Here is a 21778-nt window from a genome sequence, read left to right on the forward strand (position 1 = left end):
TGCGAATAATGTTTCTTACATAGGTGGTCAGCAGAAAGAATGCTCCTTACATTGGTGGTCAGCAGAAAGAATGTTCCTTGCATTGGGGGTCACCAGAAAAAATTGTTCCTTGCATTGGTGGTCTGTGCGAATAATGTTCCTTACATTGGTGGTCAGCAGAAAGAATGTTCCTTGCATTGGGGGTCACCAGAAAAAATTGTTCCTTGCATTGGTGATCTGTGCGAATAATGTTACTTACATAGGTGGTCAGCAGAAAGAATGCTCCTTACATTGGTGGTCTGTGCGAATAATGTTCCTTACGTTGGTGGTCACCAGAAAGAATGTTCCTTGCATTGGTGGTCTGTGCGAATAATGTTCCTTGCATTGGTGGTCACCAGAAGAATGTTCCTTACATTGGGGGTCACCAGAAGAATGTTCCTTACATTGGGGGTCACCAGAAGAATGTTCCTTACATTGGGGGTCACCAGAAGAATGTTCCTTACATTGGGGGTCACCAGAAGAATGTTCCTTACATTGGTGGTCACCAGAAGAATGTTCCTTGCATTGGGGGTCAGTGGGAAGAATGTCCCTCAAGGTAACCCCCGGGAGAGCGCTTCTCCTAGGGGGTTATCTGATTGGGAGAGGAGCCGTGAGAACCACGCGGGGACCCCAGAAGACCAGGTTCAGGGCCACTCTGTGCAAAACGAACTGAACAGTGGAGGTAAGTATGACATGTTTGTTATTTAAAAAAAAAAAAGAGAGCCTTTACAATCACTTTCATTTTGGAAATGTATCGTTGTTGCACTTTCTTTAATATAAGTTTATTTTTCTTTATATTCTATAATTACCATTTTATTTTGAACATAGTGTAGAGAAATTCTGTGACGAACGCATGTAGTGTGGGCAGTACAATATGATTTGTGTGGGTGTGGCTTGAGTACGGGTGGGAACACATGGTCGGGGACAGGGGGCCCCAGATCTCCTATTGCCCGGGGGCCCCATGAGTTGTCAGTCCGCCCCTGCATGCAAATGTGCAGTCGCTCTGCACCAAGGCCCATCCCCTAGAAGGCAGCATATTTGTGTGCTGTTGGCGATTACAGGTTAAAGAATCTGAGCTCTGGAAGCTATACCCTAAAATTTCAGGTAGAGGGCAAATGACTAGTCACTAGTATTGCCTGTGGCTTCCCTGCAGCTGATCTTTCCCCTTCACTGACTTACCATGCCTTGTTCTGCACCCTATGGAGGAGGCCATCTTGGTAGAGGCAGGGTTTTGCTTCCTCAGAGCCGAGCCTCCAGCTAGGAGAACAGCAGTGACATCACTAAATCTGAATGAGACCAGCAGTCAGAGGCAGCAGGGTATTAAATCTCAGACCCGCCCCAGCCTGTGAGTTGGCAAGGAGCATGCTCCTATCAGCATGTAGGGTTGCCACCCATAGCCTGCCACCAGATGCAGTGCTGCTGTCATTCCCTCTGCATGAGCCACGTGCGTAGAAGGAAAGGAGTGGCGTCACTATCTGGAGAGTGAAGATCACACCAGTCGCTGCTGCTTTCGATGGGTGCCGGAGAAGGAGGAGGTGCCGAGGTGGGTGGGAACAGCAGTGCTGCACTAGGTGCAGGCCTCGCTCCCGGTCTCACTGTCTGAGAGTAAATTGTCACTGGTTGCAAGATGCCAGGCAGCGCTAGCCCTAGGAACAGGGGCGGACTGACCATTGAGTCACTCGGGCACTGCCGAGGGCCCCATGCCACTAGGGGGCCCCATCAGGGTTGCCAGGCCCAGTAAAACCAGGGACAGTATGTATAAATCTATGTTTTTATTACATCTGTCCCTGATATGTCTGAAACCGACATGCTTTTGATGTGAAAATCCTGATATTTTAGCTGCCCCGCCTCTCCACTGCCTCCTGGCGTGGTGGCCATCTGTAAGCCCAGGGGCCCCATAATCTTCTATTGCCCGGGGGCCCCATGAGTTGTCAGTCCGCCCCTGCCTAGGAACCAGCCCTGGAAATGTAGTTACTAGTTAGTAGGGCGTGGCTGTGTCCTCTATTTCATTCCGGGACACTGTATTGTCCCGGAATGAAGGTGCCCGGGACCCGGGACAGACATGTCAATTGCGGGACAGTCCCGGGCAATCCGGGACACGTGGGCACCCTATCAGCATGCTCCTTGCCAACACATGAACTGATTAGCTTTTTGTGCTGCCTCTTCACGTGCTAGCCCTACTGAAACAGGCAGAGGCTGATATCATGTCAAATTCAGGTACTTATGCTGCTTGCATTTAAAAAAAAAAAAAATACTTTTAATGATGTATTTATGATTACAGAGCTGCATTAATTTGCATCTTTTATATATGCCCAGAGTTCAGCTTTAACTGTTAAAATACAAGCAAATAATCAACAATGGTAAACGGATGGCGCCTATATATTCAGTGCTAAGTTTTTCGTTCCATAAATAAACCTGTGTTTTGTTCACAGAAAAGGTATTGTGTAACTTAATTATTCTCTTACAAGGTTGCTGAGACTGAGAGGTCCCTTCATAAAACTGAATAATTAGGGATGATCGACAAGTGCCAATCACGTAATACAATATGTTCGGTGATAGCTCTGAGCTCGGAAACCATGCAGTGATATAAAAGGCGGAACGCACAAAACTTTCTACTCTAAATAAACCACCAGGGAATCTTTAACTCCGTCTGCATCTCGTTTTCGGTTTTACAGTTAGTCGGGATTGTCTAATAGTCCACATCGGAATTCGGTCTAGTACAGCTTCAAAGCGTGCCGGCAACACAATAATTTTGGTGTATGTTTTTCGGGAACACGCTAGCCTTCTCATGGATAGACAAATTGTGCATCCTCTGTGAAAAAAATACGTATCACAGATCAATAGTTTTCTGCAGAATAATTAGGGCTGAAAATGTTTTAGGTGCACAAGGTTCCGTACATTGCATTGTGCGGTGTATCATTTTAGTTCTAATTACAGCTTTGTAACTGGAGACATGGTGCAGTCTCTATTGAGATAATTATTATGATCGGGTTTCGGGTTATATTGGGATAGGTTGAACTTAAAGAAGAATTCCAGGTATGGGTAGTTTATACAAAGTTATATTGGTCCAATTTTGGACCAATGTAACCAGGCATGTACTGGCCATTGGGACTACTGGGAGTTTCCCGGTGGGCCGATGGCTCAGTGGGCTGGTCATGTGCAGTTCTGGAGCCGTTCCTCTCTGACAGTGAGTAATCGCAACTTCACTCCTGTCAGGAGAAGCAGCTTCCGTCACTTGCTGGAGGGAGGATTAGGCTTTCTGCTCCCTCCAGCCAGCAGACTTTCCTTCTTCTCTCCCCTTATCACTTGTCACTTATCACATGACTGGGGAGAGTAATAAGAGAAGCTGCCTTCAGAATTGTGAGTACACGTGGGAGGTGGAGGAGAGGGGGGACACTCTAAAGTAAGGGGCTGGTGATGGGACACTCTGATGTAAGGGGGCTGGTAATGGGACACTCTGATGTAATGGGGTGCTGATGGGACACTCTGATGTAAGGGGCTGCTGATGGGATACTCTGATGTAAGGGGGCTGCTGATGGGGACACTCAAAATGTAAGTGGTCCGGTCTGGATGAAGTCTAGGGCCACATCCCAGTCCAGCACTGTGTACAGGTATATACCCAGGGCTTTTTTTTCTCAGAGAATAAGTGCAAGTTCTTCCCCCTTCTGATTCACCCCTTGCTTCCACCCCCAAACCTTCCTCCGAACATCATTCCTTAGTTCAACCCCCGACCCACCTCTGAACATCGTTCCTTGGTTCAACGCCCTACCCACCTCCGAACATTGTTTCTTTGTTCAACCCCCCTACCCACCTACGAACATCGTTCCTTGGTTCAACCCCCTACCCACCTCCGAACATCATTCCTTGGTTCAATTCCCTACCCACCATCAAACATCATTCCTTGGTTCAATTCCCTACCCACCTCCGAACATCGTTCCTTGGTTCAACGCCCTACCCACCTACGAACATCGTTCCTTGGTTCAATTCCCTACCCACCTCCGAACATCATTCCTTTGTTCAACCACCTACCCACCTCCGAACATCGTTCCTTGGTTTAACCCCCTACCCATCTCCAAACATAGTTCCTTGGTTCAACTCCCTACCCACCTCCAAACATCGTTCCTTGGTTCAACCCCCCTACCCACCTCCGAACATTGTTCCTTGATTCAACCCCCCTACCCACCTCTGAACATCGTTCCTTGGTTCAACCCCCTACCCACCTCCAAACATTGTTCCTTGGTTCAACCCCCTACCCACCTCCGAACATCATTCCCCCTACCCACCTCCGAGCCCACCCACTTGTGTGACAATAGCAAATTAATATTTCCTATTGTCTTCCTGCTTCTCCTCCTGGTCAATCAGGAATTGGGTCCTGAGACTCGATTTGCCAGGGAGTCTCAGGACCCGTTTCCTGTTTGGCCGGGAGGAGAAGCAACTTCCTAAGATAAGGAGGCCTCTGTCTGTCTACCGCACGCGGGGGGGAGGAGTTGAGGGATCGCTGTCTTCCCATCCATCTCCCGCAGGAGGGGTGTGGGGATCGCCGCCTTGCTGTCCGTCTCCCACACAGGGGGGTGTGGCGTTGGTTTGCCGCTCCCCCTAAAATATTGAGCACCAGTCGCCACTGCTAGTAACCATATAATTTACAGTACTATAGACAACAAAACCAATTGGACAACTTTGTGGGTTCAACATCATCTTTCTACTTTCCCAAGTGTCTTTCTGTGTCCCTTTTGAAGATTTTCTTTAAATTCCTGATTGGTAAACTGTTGTCAAAAGGAAGGCAAAAAGAAACTCCCTATGGGATAGCAAGAACACCCAACAGAGGGCTAATAACCAGTGCACTGCAGGTCTGCCTTGCTGATCAACATTGTTTGTTAAGCATTGTGTTCCTGCTTGCCGTGGGCTACGTTTAGCTCTGTGTACCGATCTTGGCTTGTCCCCGACTATTCCTGTTTGCTTGTGACCCTGACCTTCGGCCTGTCTTTTGTTTATCCTTGTCTGCTTGTCGCCCTTACCTTGGCTTACCCCTCACTATCTCTTGTACCCTGAGTGACTGCTTCCCCTCTCTCCTCTATGCCCTACGGAGCGTGAGCTGGGGGACTCTGGGGGCCGCGACCTGGATTCTGTTGCAGCTAAGGCCATCCTCACCACTAGAGGCTCTGGTGAATACCTGCTGAATCTTAGACTCCGCGCCCTGGGGAATCTTGGGCTCAAGCTTCCTGTGGGATCCCTGTTTGTGTTCCAGTGGACCTGCCTTCCATATCCATTCTGTGTTCCATCCGCAGCACTCTGCCATAGGGTTCACTACCTTGTGGTGTACTCCTGACTCCAACGGGGTGCATCTGTCATCTGGCCACAGGTGACCTGACACACAGGCGGTGGTCACATTGATAGTTTCAAGAAACTATTAGCTAAGCACCTGAACGACCACAATATACAGGTATATACAATATAATACTGACATATAATCACACACATAGGTTTTATGATTCAACCTCACTTACTATGTAACTATGTAACTTCTTAACTGTAAAAAAAGTGATGTTAATTTCCGCCCATAGTATTCATATTGTTTATGTCTTTATAGTGTATTTCCGTCATCCTTCAGCTGATTGTCGCCCCTCTCCTAATCTACAAAGGATCCAGGAACATAGAATGTGACGATCCAGAGAGAAGGCTCAGTGACAGGTACTCAGGTCCAAGGTTGTCGCTGCATTTAAACTCGATATCTGGTACATGATCGTGTGAATTTTTACATGTCAACCACCAACGTGAAGATATTTTTTGATGGGCGAAAATTGGTTTATCGGAGAAAATTCACATGTTTATTCCACATTAATTACCACTTTTTTTTTACCACAAAAACGTCAGCAGACAGGAACAATAATCGTTAATCACCACTTATACCAAGACTTGCGGGGTTGATAAAATAAAAAAAAGTATCACTGAGAGAAATAATTTTTTTAGTTGTAAATTAATTTCACTTAAGAATTGAAAGAGAGGTGAGGAGCAGATAACTGTGTGATTTGTTTTACACAACATTTATGTGTTTTTTCATTGTGATATCTTCATTTCGCTTCGCAACTACTAATGGGAAAAGTACTTTGAGTTCATGTGGATGCAACAGAACAGGGCTCTCCAAACTCCAAAAAGTGCCTAATTGTTTATATCATTGAAAGAAATAGTGCTCCATCATCGGTATCAGTCAGGGCTGGACTGGGACAACAGGGCAGGGCCGGACAACTCCCGCACCTCCCCCGGCCACCCAAGCCCCCTTTACCCCTTCACTAGCCACTAGCCATTCTACTTTATTAGAGTAGAACGGCTGGTACTGGTACTCCTTTAGGCAGTACCAGTGGGGAAGCTAGACATTATTTCCCCCGGGCAAAAAATCAGTTTGGTGCCCCCCCTTATGGGACAAGATTAGGCAGAAGTGATAAACTCCCAGGCCATACCTGTTGAGTCAGATGTCTGTCCCCTCCCCCATGCTCCTCTGTCATCCCCCCTGCTCCTCTGGTCCTCCCCCTGCTTCTCTGTTCCCCCCCAGTTGAGCGCTGCGGGGAGGGAGAGGAGGTGAGCGCTGCGGGAAGGGAGAGACAAATGAGCTGTCCACACCCGAGCTCAGGCCCAACGCCAACCCCCCCCCCCCCCCAGACTGGGGAGCTCCCTCAAAGACCACGACAGCATAACACTCCATCTCCAGCTTCCACCTGGAGATGGATGCATGGATCTATCTATGTGGGGTGACCACGCGTCCCGGATTGCGCGGGACAGTCCCGCATTGTGCAGGTCTGTCCCGGGCACATTCATTCCAGGACAATACAGTGTCCAGGAATGAAACTGACACAGCCACCCCCCTGGGCCAATCTGATGCCCCCAAAAAAGGCCACCACATCACTGCTTTACTCACTGACAGTACTTGTCCTGGCCTGGAGGAGCACAATCCCTCCCCCTGCTTGTGATTGGAGAAATCATAAATACCGCCTCTTGTGTCCAATCACTGTGCTGTGATTCGTTACAGCACAAGCTGATTTTTGGGAAGGGAGGGTGTCCCTGAATGGTAGTTTGGAAGTGTGGTCACCCTATATCTATGGTGATTAGGGCGGTGCAGGATAGAGGACGCACCGCCACTCATCCTCACCGGGGCCCACTCGGCTGTGGGCCCCATAGCGCCCGCGTGGGTCGCTATGGCGGTAGTTCCGCCCCTGGGTGCACACCCTAATGCAGGGGGTAGGCAACCTCGGCCCTCCAGCTGTTTTGAAACTACAAGTCCCATGAGACATTGCAAGTCCCTGACAATCACAGGCATGACTCCTAGAGGGAGAAACATGATGGGATTTGTAGTTTCACCACAGCTGAAGGGCTGAGGTTGCCTACCCTTGCCCTAATGCACACCTTTGGAAGGGGGGTAAATAGTCAAGTGGTAAAAAAAAATGTTATGCCCACTTTTGCATCACTTTCGTCACAGCCCTCGTAGATCCACCAATGGGCGCTGCAGAGTTTATTTTTACCTCCACTAACTCACACGTTAGGAATCGGCTGGTTGTGCGATCTCCGGTGGCCTCTGCTAGGTGGCTTCTCACGTCTCGCCGCGGCGGGGGGTTAATAAGAGCGCAGACTGACAGCCCCGCACCTCTCTTCTCACTCCCCTGTGGTTTTAGCAACAAGGGAACAAAATTAGACAATGCAATTATATCACTTTTTATCCATGTAAGTCTTGGTAAGCGAAATTATTTTTCCCTCCACGTTGCCATATGTTTCCACCGAGATCATCTTGATAATTATGAGATTTTTTTTTTTTGAGCTGCTGTTCAAGAGAAAGCTTTCATCTGCTCTCAATCAGCATTCAAGTTGTTATTGTAAAGTTTGCGTGAAAGTAATTTTCTTCTTGCTTGCTGTGCCGTTATTTATACGATCATCGATCATACGGAGAGTCGCGGATGCCGCCTCCGGTCGCTAGACGTATATTAGACAGTGCAATGAATTTCCTTGCTGAACGCTGCAAAAAAATCAATGGCAGGATAAGCCACCTGTAGAGGGTATTGTTAGATAAAGTCTGCTGAGAAAACTCACTAGTTTAGGAATAAATCAGAACTTATAATTCTGCAATCTTTCTTGTAAGAAAGTTCTGCTTCTACTCAGCATCTGTATAGAGAATAGTTTTTTTGGGGGGGGGATATTCAAGGTGCAAAATTACAACAACGTTATAATGAAAAAATATTATTTATTAAAAATTAAAAATTACATAATGAGAATTTGAAAGTCCAATTATACAATACAGTTGAAAAAAATGCAAACTGAATGTTTCTCTACATGTTTCGCCACGAGTAGTAGCTTCCTCAGGAGAATATATTTATCAGGCACTAAAATCGGAAAAAAATCTTCTTAGAACAACACACAAAAATCAAAATGACAAGGTAATACAATTTTTATAAACATATACAATTTTTTTGCATTTATCCCGGATTGGTTGAGATCACAATGGCAAGCCAAATCTAAATCCGTAGGAATTACCTGTATATATGATAGTAGCTAATCAGATCAATTCTACTTAGCATCCCCATGTGGGCATTACCTAGGGTGGTCTGCATGCAAATACAGCCTGCATTGGAATGCCCACCTCTCCAAACTGGCACCCACCCATCAAGAATGATATTTCCATACCTTCTCTGACTCCACCTGACCCAGGGATGATGGTTTTATTTGTAGCGTTACCCCCGTAGGGGCCGCTGGTGAATGTAGTTTGTCTCCCACCCTGCACAGCCAGACACACAAATTTCCAGTCACAAAGAGTCAAGAAGTAGTCCTTGCAACTTTGTTTTTTGTATTTGTTTTTTTTAATTAGGGGACTAGAACTTGGATGGGGATAGTGTGTATATGGGATGCTCACTTGATGAAACTTGGTAAGGAACTATAAAGACTCTGGTTGATACAATATCTTCTCCTCAACCTCCAGCACTTACTTGCAGACTATCACTCCCAGGACCAGCTAGTACTGATGTGAGGATCTGACACTGGCTCAGTCAGACCTAAGCAAATGCCCTTTGCAGGCAGGGACCACGGGCCCCTATGTTGTAGCAAAATTAAAGGTAGTCCTAGTGCTAGCTATCATACATGTGTCTACTGCTCTCAGTACCACCTCTTCAGACCATGCCAGCCCTCCTACCTGCAGCTGCCCTTTTCCACTGCTCATGCCACCACATTCATCCTGACTGGTTCTGCACCCATCCTAGACTGTTCCATCTCAGTCCTCTCAGGCGTGCCTCCCAGTACTTCTGACTGTTTGTCACTTACCAGCCTTCTTGGCTGTTCCTGTTGCTCCTGGAGACTTGCCCGGCAGTGTTCTCCCGCTGTCCTCTCCTTGCCCCCAGTGCCTTCTGGCCTGGACACCTCTGTGTGTCTCAAAGAGGGTCCCATGTCCTGTCGGCACCCAAGCCCAGGCCCAAGGTAACCCTCCCCCTTAGACTGGGGAGCTCCCTTAAAGACCACGACAGCCTAACACTCAATCTCAAACTTCCACCCGAACACAACTCCTCCCCAGCTGGGCTGACCATGAGCATTTGAGGGGGCCTGCCCCCTGCCAACCAAAGTTGGGGCCTGTCCACCACCGAGCTCAGGCCCAAGGTCGCCCTCCCCCAAATGGGGAGCTCCCTCAAAGACCATGACAGCCTAACACTCCATCTCCAGCTTCCACCCAAACTCACCTCTCCAGCTGGGCTGACCCTGAGTATTTAAGGGGGCCTGCCCCCTGCCAACCCAAGCATGGGATATGGGATTGGTCAGGGCCCTCAGAATACTCCAGGCAGCTTCACCTCACTTCCCCTTCCATCTTTCTAGAAGGTTCCAGTACATTCTAGAAATAGGGGGGAGGTCTCAGTGATACTGCCTGTGAGTCATCCAGCTCTCCCGGGATCCCTGCCCAACCAAGGAAAAAACACTTGGCTGCCTGCATAAATTGACCTGCTGTAAACAAAAATCTCACCTTTAGCACTCTAGCAAAGCTAGGGGGGTGCTACATATTTAATAAATGTCATTAGCATATTAACATTAGCATGTTAATCAGACCCAAGTAAATGCCCTTTGCAGGCAGGAACCACGAGCCCCTATGGTGTAGCAAAATAAAAGGTAAGGTAGTCCTAGTGCTAGCTATCCTTCATGTGGCTACTGCTCCCAGTACCACCTCTTCAGGCCCTGCTAGCCCTCCTGGGTGCAGCTGCCCCTTTCCACTGCCTGTGCCACCACAGTCCTCCTGACTGGCTCTGCACCCATCTCAGACTGCTCTATCCCAGTCCTCCCAGGTGTGCCTCCCAGTACTTCTTACTGTGTGTCACTTACCAGCCCTCTTGGCTGATCCGGTTGCTCCTGAAGACTTGCCCGGCAGTGTTCTCCCACTATTGCTTATACTTTTGCACCTGTTTAGTAAACTATAAGTTACACTTACTCTCTGTCCCAATTCTGCTGATCCCCCGTCCTGTTAAAGTCAAATTTGCTAGCAAATTCAGAGGCATGCTGCAAGTTGGCAGGGGGCGTCAATGTAGCTAAACAAGTAAAAAAATCGTTGACATATATAATATGTATTTATTTGCTCTCGCTAAGAGCTAGCTGTGTTTGGTGGAGAAGATTGTTTCCCTTTCTCTCTGCGGCATTGTTTGGTTTAGGCCACCGAGGGAATTTACAATGAAAATTCTGCTGCTCGCCCCAATTACTCATAAACATTGCTGCACAGCCGATGAATAATTGCACCTTTCCTGACCTGGAATCGCAATGACTTGTTAGCTTTCTCCGGTCAACAGGATACGGCAACGCCACAATTACCTATATATAGAATTCCTAATTACAGCCCAATACCAAGCTCATTAACCAATTACCAGTGCCAGCAGCCAATTAAACCATCAATCAAGGAGTCATTTGTGACAAGGCTAACGAGCTGACGGATAACTATATACATTCCTCTGAAGCTGCCGAGACAACGATATAGCGATACAGCCAATTGTTTCTGATAACTAAGGAGCAATTGCTGATGACGAGTTAAAGGTATGCTTCAGGATTTATACATCATGGTAGGTGCACATTACTGCGAGTCAGGGGCGCAGGTGCGCCGCCCCCCTCTCCTGTCACCGCTCTCTAATTGGTCGCTGCTGACACCCCCTATTCAGGAGCCCTTTTCGAGCGCCGGGCGCCTGAATTACAGTGGTGGGCGCAACGCTGTGCGTTCCTTATTCACTCTGCTGTGTGTTAGCAACACTTAGTTCCTGGGTCTGCACACCTACTGTTCCCTTTATGAGGAGTTCCCACCATCCCTGTGCTGAGTTCCCAGTTCTGCACACCTGCTGGACCCATTATGAGGTGTTCCCATCATTCCTGTGCTGAGTTCCCAGGTCTGCACACCTGCTGGACCCATTATGAGGTGTTCCTACCAGGGCTGTCTTAATGAGAGGGCACACCTGGGCCCTGCCCATGGGCCCCAGCTGCATTGGGGGGGCCCCTGCACTTTCCCCAAAGCAGCTGGTCCTTGAGCCCATGCTGCCCCGGAATTGAGGGCCCATGATGGCACTGAGAGTGATAGATAAACAGGGGAGGCAGTCTGCCGCCTACCTACTTGATGTCTGTTTACCTGCACTGTCATCATTGTAGGGGCCCCAGAGCATTACTTTTCCCAGGGGCCCATGATGCTATTAAGATGGCCCTGGTTCCCACCATCCCTGTGCTGAGTTCCCAGGTCTGCACAGCTTCCCCGTTCTTCACTGTGGCGCCATCATCGATCGTGTGTTCCCTTTTAAAGGGAAACACAAACAATGTCGTCACACCTACAGCCACACCCCCTACAGTTAGAAACACAAATGAGGTCACACTTAACCCCTTCAGCGCCCCCTTGTGGTTAACTCCCAAACTGCAATTGTCATTTTCACAACAAACAATGCATTTTTAATGCATTTTTTGCTGTGAAAATGACAATGGTCCCAAAAATGTGTCAAAATTGTCCGAAGTGTCCGCCATAATGTCGCAGTCATGAAAAAAATCGCTTGTTTGGGAGCCACGTCGCACGACCACGCAATTGTCAGTTAAAGCGACGCAGTGCCGAATCGCAAAAACTGGCCAGGTCCTTTAGCTGCCTAAAGGTCTGGGTCTTAAGTGGTTAAGAGGGGTTTCCAACATTTCCACGCTGAGTTCCCGGGTCTGCACACCTGCTGGACCCATTATGAAGGGTCCCCACCATCCCTCTGCTAAGTTCCTGGGTCTGCACATCTGCTGTTCCCATTATCAGGAGTTCCCACCATCCCTGGGCTAGGCTCCCAGGTCTGCCCACCTGCTGTGCCCATTATGAGGGGTCCCTACCGTCCCTGCTGGATTTCTTTCTATTTTCTATTATGATTAATGTTACAGGCAGAGCTGGGAACACACATTGGTGAGCGGGACACACAAAACTTCCAGCTGAACAGGAACAAGTCAGGAATTGAAGCAGTAAGATCTCCCAAATTGAATATGGAAGATACATTAAGATCCACCGAGTTACCCATTCCGCCAGGGTCCACCTATGACTAACATATCACGTCTGGCTGGACTAACCCTTTAAATGACAATTATTCCTGTTTATCCTTTTTACTGCAGCAATATCGAGCGACCGCTCTCAGGCAGCCATTATAGCACAGCGCAGTGCCAGTTAAAAGGCATTTGGTTTTTGCCTAAAGAGCCCCTGACTGATCTGCCCTGACAATTTCTTAGTAATTGTTTATTTATTCATTAACTTATGCCGTGGCGTTTTGGCAAAGTACAGTGGAAATGAAAGGCCGCTCTAGCCATCAAAAAAGCGAGCGCCTGGACAGATGGCATGCTAGATTTGCAAAGAACGGCGAGTAATTAAATAGGAGATTCATCGCAGAAAGATAATCGCGTTTAGCGTGATACAGGCCCCATACAACGGCCGCTTGTTGCTGCTAAATTTTTATTTCAGTGAGAAGTATCAGAGTAACGGTCCACCTATGTTAGAGTTTGTTCATGCTGCATATCTGCCAATCAGGGGCGTAACTAGAAATCACAGGGCCCCATAGCAAAATGTTGTATGCCCCCCCTGCAAACAGCCCCCCCCTGCCAGTGTGCCCATCAATTTCCACTACTGTGCCCCATCAGATGCTGCCAGTGTGCCCATCAATTGCCGCTACTGTGCCCCATCAGATGCTACAAGTGTGCCCATCAAGTGTCGCTACTGTAACCCATCAGATGCTGCCAGTGTGCCCATCAATTGCCGCTACTGTGCCCCATAAGATGCTGCCAGTGTGCCCATCAATTGCCGCTACTGTGCCCCATCAGATGACGCCAGTGTGCCCATCAATTTCCGCTACTGTGCCCAATCAGATGATGTCAGTGTGCCCAACAATTGCCGCTACTGTGCCCCATCAGATGCTGCCAGTGTTCCCATCAATTGCCGCTACTGTGCCCCATCAGATGCTGCAAGTGTGCTCATCAATTGCCGCTACTGTGCCCCATAAGATGCTGCCAGTGTGCCCATCAATTGCCGCTACTGTGCCCCATAAGATGCTGCCAGTGTGCCCATCAATTGCCGCTACTGTGCCCCATCAGATGACGCCAGTGTGCCCATCAATTTCCGCTACTGTGCCCAATCAGATGATGTCAGTGTGCCCAACAATTGCCGCTACTGTGCCCCATCAGATGCTGCCAGTGTTCCCATCAATTGCCGCTACTGTGCCCCATCAGATGCTGCAAGTGTGCTCATCAATTGCCGCTACTGTGCCCCATAAGATGCTGCCAGTGTGCCCATCAATTGCCGCTACTGTGCCCATCAATTGCCGCTACTGTGCCCCATCAGATGACGCCAGTGTGCCCATCAATTGCCGTTACTGTGCCCCATCAGATGATGCCAGTGTGCCCATCAATTGCCGCTACTGTGCCCCATTGGATGCTGCCAGTGTGCTTATCAATTGCTGTGACTGTGCCCAATCAGATGATGCCAGTGTGCCCATCAATTGCCACTACTGTGCCCCATCAGATGCTGCCAGTGTGCCCATCAATTGCCGCTACTGTGCCCCATCAGATGCTGCCAGTGTGCCCATCAATTGCCGCTACTGTGCCCCATCAGATGCTGCAAGTGTTCCCATCAATTGCCGCTACTGTACCCCATCAGATGCTGCCAGTGTGCCCATCAATTTCCGCTAATGTGCCCCATCAGATGCTGCCAGTGTTCCCATCAATTGCTGCTACTGTGCCCCATCAGATGCTGCCCGGCACTTACCTGTCTCACAGCGGGTCAGCGGCGGTCTCCTGCCCGTCCTCCATGTCTTCTTCCCTCCTTTCTCAGGTGGCCAATCACAGCGCCTGTAATTTTCTGCAGGCAGCTTGTAGTGGGCGGATCCTGCTGGGCCCCTCCCACAGCTCTGCTCTCTTCTTGTGCAGGGTGACTGGTCTTGTCTCCGCCCCTCCTATAGTTTTCTGCAGGCAGCTTGTAGTGGGCGGATCCTGCTGGGCCCTTCCCACAGCTCTGCTTTCTCTCCTTGCGCAGGGTGACTGGTCTTGTCTCCTGTAGTTTTCTGCAGGAAGCTTGTAGTAGGTGGAGCCAGCTAGCCCCTCCCCCCTCTAAGCTCTGCTTTCTGCACAGGCTATGTACAACACAGTGATGATGTTACCCAGGGCCGATCCGCCCTAAAGGCTCAATATGCAAGCCGCTTAGGGCCCCGCAAAGCTGCGGAGGGCCCCCCAAATTACTAGAGGCCCGTCTGGTGAAAAGTCATTTTCGGCCCCTCACCCTGCTTCTCAACTCGCTGGCCGCATGGGAGAAGAGGTAAGAAGTCAGCACCCGCCGCTTCTCACTTTAATGCAAGATGTCATTTCCGACAGCAGAACACCCCCTCCCTCCCCGACATGCCATTTTTTGGCAGTCCCCCCGCTTCTTAAAGCGGTGGTTCACCCTAAATAACAAGTTTCTACCATGAAATCCAGCATACTAGCGTGAGCTACAGTATGCCTTTATTTATTTATTTTTTGCGCCGTACTCACAGTTTAATCCCGTAGTTACGTTTCAGACTCCCCGCGGGGTATGGGCATTCCTATGCAGAGGGGAACATGATTGACGGCCGGCTATGGCGCGTCATGCTTCCCGAAAATAGCCGGAGTAGGACTCGGCTCTTCACGGCGCTATACGGCGCCTGCGCACAGACTAGGAGCTGACTGTGCAGGCGCCGTGAAGAGCCAAGTCCTATTTTGGCTATTTTCGGGAAGCCTGACACGCCATAGCTGGCCGTCAATCATGTTCCCCTCTGCGTAGGAACGCCTACTCCTTGCGGGGAGTCTGAAACTTAACTACGGGATTAAACTGTGAGTACGGCGCAAAAAAATAAAATAGAGGCATACTGTAGCTCGCGCTAGTATGCTGGATGACATGGTAGAAAAAAAAAATTTTTTAGGGTGAACCCCCGCTTTAACTGTAATGTGACATGTAATTTTGCTTAGGGCCCCTGGGAGGTCAGGTTCGGCACTGATGTTACCAGGTAATATCTGGATTTGCCAAGGCATTTAGAGCACACAAAGCTGATTTAAATTCCCTTTGGCTATTGAAGAATATATTTTTTAAATCAAGTTTTTGTGCCCGGAGTTCAGCTTTAAATATATCCCGAGTCGGCGACGGTTGATGGCAGCTAATTTGATCAAATGAGTCATTCCCTTCCCCGCTTTTGTATATCTTCCAACTGCAGAAGATTGGCAAGTAGGAAGCGAGATTCGCAGAGATTTCCGAGGCTTGCTTTTTTGACCACCTAGAGCGCTTTCATTCCGCGTTGTCGAAACCTTCCTGAGAATATTCAAATCTTTCTTGTTTTGCATAGACAGTATCATTCCCTAGCTTGTTACCTTGTATCAAACACAACGATAAACAACTTCCCAAGGCAAACCGTTTTCACAGGTATCAGTGAATTAAAGACCCAGCGTGTGTTCCTTCTCTCTACAGGACGCCGGCAATGTAGCCACGCGGTCATTTCGCAGAGGTCGTTTTTTACATTTTACATCTCCGGTGCGCTTTTGCTTTTTTCTTTCTATATATATATATATAATTGTTTTATAGATTCTTTTCTACTCAATGGTTTTGCCCTCTGGCAGGAAGAAGCTAATTATCTTGGCAATATCAGGGCAATAGTACGGCTTAGTACAGCATGACATAAGTTCAGTGCAGATGAACTTATTATTACAGATTTTTAAAGTGGCAACATATCACTCAGCTCTGTACTCTGAATAATAAACGGGGGAGGAAATACAGAGTGCAGACCAAACCAATCCCAGAGACCATATACAGGATTGGACCTCGTACCTAAAGCTACATGGACCAGCCCTCTTACATCAGAGTGTCCCATCACCTTCCCCTTACATCAGAGTGTCCTCATCACCAGCCCCTTACATCAGAGTGTCCCATCACCTTCCCCTTACATCAGAGTGTCCTCATCAGCACCCCCTTACATCAGAGTGTCCCATCAGCACCCCCTTACATCAGAGTGTCCTCATCAGCAGCCCCTTACATCAGAGTGTCCTCATCAGCACCCCCTTACATCAGAGTGTCCCATCACCGGCCCCCTTACATCAGAGTGTCCCATCAGCAGCCCCTTACATCAGAGTGTCCCATCAGCACCCCCTTACATCAGAGTGTCCTCATCACCTTCCCCTTACATCAGAGTGTCCTCATCAGCACCCCCTTACATCAGAGTGTCCCATCAGCACCCCCTTACATCAGAGTGTCCTCATCAGCAGCCCCTTACATCAGAGTGTCCTCATCAGCAGCCCCTTACATCAGAGTGTCCCATCACCGGCCCCCTTACATCAGAGTGACCTCATCAGCAGCCCCTTACATCAGAGAGTCCCATCAGCAGCCCCTTACATCAGAGTGTCCCATAAGCAGCCCCTTACATCAGAGTGTCCCATCACCAGCCCCTTACATCAGAGTGTCCTCATCAGCAGCCCCTTACATCAGAGTGTCCCATCACCGGCCCCCTTACATCAGAGTGACCTCATCAGCAGCCCCTTACATCAGAGAGTCCCATCAGCAGCCCCTTACATTAGAGTGTCCCATAAGCAGCCCCTTACTTTAGAGTGTCCCCATCAGCACCCCCTTACATCAGAGTGTCCCATCACAAGCCCCCTTACATCAGAGTGTCCCATCACCAGCCCCCTTACATCAGAGTGTCCCATCACCAGCGCCCAGAGGCGGCTCTTTAATTAGGCAAATTAGGCGTTTGCCTTAGGCCTCGAACTCACAGGGGCCTCGCGTCCACCTTATTTGCCCAATGCATTACCCCAGTTTTGAGGGACAGATGACCTTAATGCTGCTGTGCTCAGGCAGCATTACTAGCCCCGACTCAGGAGCGGGGGCCGCCAGCATCCCTAACAGACATGTGACACCACCCCTTGTGACGTCAATAACCCAGCATGCCTTCAGTCAATGTCGTCACAAGGGGCGGGTTCACCCAGTGACATCACCGGGTGGCCCCCGACCCTTCGTTATTAAAGAGCAGGATCTGGGGGCCGCCTTGTTAAAGGGGACTTCCAGATTCCGATAAGCCCCCTGCCCACAGACCCCCACAACCACCGGCCAGGGTTGTGGGGAAGAGGCTCATGTCCTTGAATTATTTTTCCCCATCTTGGGTGTGAGTGGGGCCCCATGCCAAGTTTTGCCTAAGGCCTCCCAAAGGCTAGAGCCACCTCTGCCAGCCTCCTTACATCAGAGTGTCCCATCAGCAGCCCCCTTACATCAGAGTGTCCCATCAGCAGCCCCCTTACATCAGAGTGTCCCATCAGCAGCTCCTTACATCAAAGTGTCCCATCACCAGCCTCTTACATCAGAGTGTCCCATCACCAGCCCCCTTGCATCAGAGTGTCCCATCACCAGCCCCTTACATGAGAATGTCCCATCACCAGCCCCCTTACATCAGAGTGTCCCATCACCAGCCCCCTTACATCAGAGTGTCCCATCAGCACCCCCTTACATCAGAGTGTCCCATCAGCACCCGCTTACATCAGAGTGTCCCATCAGCACCCCCTTACATCAGAGTGTCCCATCACCAGCCCCCTTACATCAGAGTGTCCCATCACCAGCCCCCTTACATCAGAGTGTCCCATCAGCACCCCCTTACATCAGAGTGTCCCATCACCAGCCCCCTTACATCAGAGTGTCCCATCACCAGCCCCCTTACATCAGAGTGTCCCATCAGCAGCCCCCTTACATCAGAGTGTCCCATCACCAGCCCCCTTACATCAGAGTGTCCCATCACCAGCCCCCTTACATCAGAGTGTCCCATCAGCAGCCCCCTTACATCAGAGTGCCCCCATCAGCGCCCCCTTACATCAGAGTGTCCCATCACCAGCACCCTTACATCAGAATGTCCTCATCAGCAGCCCCTTACATCAGAGTGTCCCATCAGCAGCCCCTTACATCAGAGTGTCCCATCACCAGCCCCCTTACATCAGAGTGTCCTCATCAGCAGCCCCTTACATCAGAGTGTCCCATCAGCACCCCCTTACATCAGAGTGTCCCATCAGCAGCCCCTTACATCAGAGTGTCCCATCAGCTGCCCCTTACATCAGAGTGTCCCATCAGCTCCCCCTTACATCAGAGAGTCCCATCAGCTCCCCCTTACATCAGAGAGTCCCATCAGCAGCCCCCTTACATCAGAGTGTCCTCATCAGCAGCCCCTTACATCAGAGTGTCCCATCACCAGCCTCTTACATCAGAGTGTCCCATCAGCAGCCCCCTTACATCAGAGTGTCCTCATCACCAGCCCCTTACATCAGAGTGTCCCATCACCAGCCCCCTTACATCAGAGTGTCCCATCAGCACCCCCTTACATCAGAGTGTCCTCATCAGCAGCCCCTTACATCAGAGTGTCCTATCAGCAGCCCCTTACTTCAGAGTGTCCCCCCTCTCCTCACCCTCCCACGTGTACTCACAATTCTGAAGGCAGCTTCTTTTCTTACTCTCCCCAGTCATGTGATAAGTGACAAGTGATAAGGGGAGAGAAGAAGGAAAGTCTGCTGGCTGGAGGGAGCAGAAAGCCTAATCCTCCCTCCAGCAAGTGACGGAAGCTGCTCCTCCTGACGGGAGTGAAATTGCGCTTACTCACTGTCAGAGAGGAGCGGCTCCAGAACTACACATGACCAGCCCACTGAGCCATCGGCCCACCGTGAAACTCCCAGTAGTCCCAATGGCCAGTACATGCCTGGTTCCTTATAGAAGTTAGTTGATACATGAGACCCTGAAATGTTTAGCTTGTTGTTCAGAGCTTTGGCATTAATCTCAAAAAAAAAAATGCTCTTCAAACTTACCCCCCCCCCCCCCCCCCCCCGGTGACTTGAGCCATCATCAGGAGCGATAAGGTTGATGGTGCCGCGGAGGTTCCCCTTTGGCCATCTGGGTCTGATATTAACCTTCCGTGCAGCTTTCTTTAGCAGGGTGGTCATCCCATTACCATGTAATTAGTTCAGTTGAAAGCTTAATGAGGAAAATTTACATAAATAAATGTGGGTCTGAGATCTCGGTGTGTCTAGAGCCCTCTAGGACTAAACTTGTCCTGATTCGTTTCATCAATCCTGAAGTGAAGTCTTCTGCGGGTGACGGGTCAATAACAGCCTTCATATATTTGTCATATTGAGTTGAGTCTTGTAGCTCAGTGATCTCTTCATCACCGGATGCCAATCATACCGACTTTCAATATGAACAGTGAAGGCGCATTTTTTTTTTAAGGATACTTTTAATTCTTGTAGACAAGGAGCCAAAAGAAGAGACTATTGTTTAGGAATATACCAGCGCAATGGATGTGTATATTTCTACAGATTTTTTATAAACCCAAGAAATAGGTTTCTGCTGTTAGATTGTGTAAAAACAACTGTGAATCTTAAAATAAACCCCACCTAAACAATAGGAATTATCATTTTCCGTAGAACCATTCCCAGTTGTTGGATGTTTACCCACTATTTAATCAAATTTTTTATTACCCAGATCACCATTAATCCCACTCTCACACTCAGGTTTGACCTAGGGTGACCACATGTCCCGGGACAGTCCCACATTTTGCAGGTCTGTCCAGGGCACATTCATTCCAGGACAATACAGTGTCCCGGAATTAAACTGACACAGCTACCCCCCCCCCCCCCCGGGCCAATCTGATGCCCCCAAAAAATGCCGCCACATCACTGCTTTACTCAATGACAGTACTTGTCCTGGCCTGGAAAGCCTGGAGGAGCACAATCCCCGCCCCCTGTTTGTGATTGGAGAAATCATAAATCCCGCCTCTGGTGTCCAATCACTGTGCTGTGATTCGTTACAGCACAAGCTGATTTTTGGAAAGGGAGGGTGTCCCTGAATGGTAGTTTGGAAATGTGGTCACCCTAGTGTGAGAGGGAACGGAGCCTGGACCAATGGAGAAGGCCTCAGCGGTTAAGGGGGCCCTTCATAGTTTCTTTCATCGGGGCCCTAACGGTTCTAGTTACGTTTCTGCCCCCCACACTAGCACTATGCCATAATGTGCCCCCTCATAATGCATTGTAACCCCTTCCTGCCACAAGGCACACCCTACACAGTATGTTGTGGCATCGGTCCCCCTCTGCAGATACTGCGGCACTGGGTGCCATGTACAGTAGGTGTGACGTACCGCCATCATTGCATGTACACTCAACCACGCCATGTATTAGACATGTGCAGTTTGTTTCGCTCCGAATTATTGTTTGGACAACATTTTCGTTATTCGGAGATTTGTATATGTCCAAATACCCAAATTACAATATAAACAATTTTTACCGAATTCACCAAATAACATAACGAAATATTCAGAATTACGGAAATTTGGACTGAAATTTGAATCGAATTTTACATTGAACTCCAGTTGAAATTTAAACTACACATATTGCTGAAGTCAAAGACCCTGTGTGATTAGAGTACCATTTGGAAATAATGCTGTTTTTGTAAAGCCAAAAGGTGTTTTTAAGAGTCATTGTAATCATTTGACGAAGATGTTTCTTTTGTTTGCTGCATTCAAACCAAAAACAATCTAACATTTTCATTTTCTACCGATTCGAAAATGTATCGATTCGAATGTTTTCGAATCGAAAAAATTGGTAAATTCTAAAATTCCGAACGCACTTTTTTGCCAATAAAATCAGGGGAAAATCGCGGGTGCGTGTTATACGCCGATAGCATACCTCGGAGGGGAAGGAGGGTGACGCCCGCCCGCCAGAAATCACCAAGCCGTCATCTCCTCTCGGCTCTCACTCGGCTGTCACGTCACACACTCACAGTCGCGCCTCCGCCACCAGCATTGGACCAGTGTTCTGTTTATCACAGGAGATGGTCTAATGCCGATGGCGGAGGCGGGACTGTACGCGTGTGACGTGACAGCCGAGTGAGAGCCGAGTGGAGAGGAGATGACGGCACTGTCCATCCATAGCGCTGCCTGTCTCCTCCGACGGCAGCCAGCGTCACAGACGTGTGACGTCACCCGCCATAGAGGAATGGAGATGGCGTGGGCGTGTGTTTGTTCCCATCCTAGCCGTGCTACAGTCTCGGCCAGCGCTGCCAACGTTTAAGGGTTTACTCACCCTCCCCTTCACCACAGACTGCTGAACATTTGGGGATAGAAGCCCCAAGCCGCGCTACAGTCCCAGTCAGCGCTGCCTGCATCTGAGAGTTCCAGCTCCCTCCCCTCCACCATCGAGTGCTGACAGCTAGAAGCCCTAAGGTACCAGGGGCGGACTGACAACTCATGGGGCCCCCGGG

At 49.2% G+C, this 21778-nt stretch overlaps 1 protein-coding gene across 1 annotated transcript in view; it reads left to right on the plus strand.

Moving 5' to 3' along the window:
• Nucleotides 1–21778, plus strand: part of LOC120917891 (ninjurin-2-like) — a 55324-nt gene that overhangs the window by 27871 nt on the left and 5675 nt on the right. Inside the window, exon 4 of the mRNA XM_040329479.1 lies at nt 5606–5706. Within this exon, the coding sequence (XP_040185413.1) occupies nt 5606–5706 (101 nt within the window). The remainder of the gene's footprint in view (nt 1–5605; nt 5707–21778) is intronic.

This window comes from Rana temporaria, chromosome 11 (assembly GCF_905171775.1).
Source record: "Rana temporaria chromosome 11, aRanTem1.1, whole genome shotgun sequence".
NCBI lineage: Eukaryota > Metazoa > Chordata > Amphibia > Anura > Ranidae > Rana > Rana temporaria.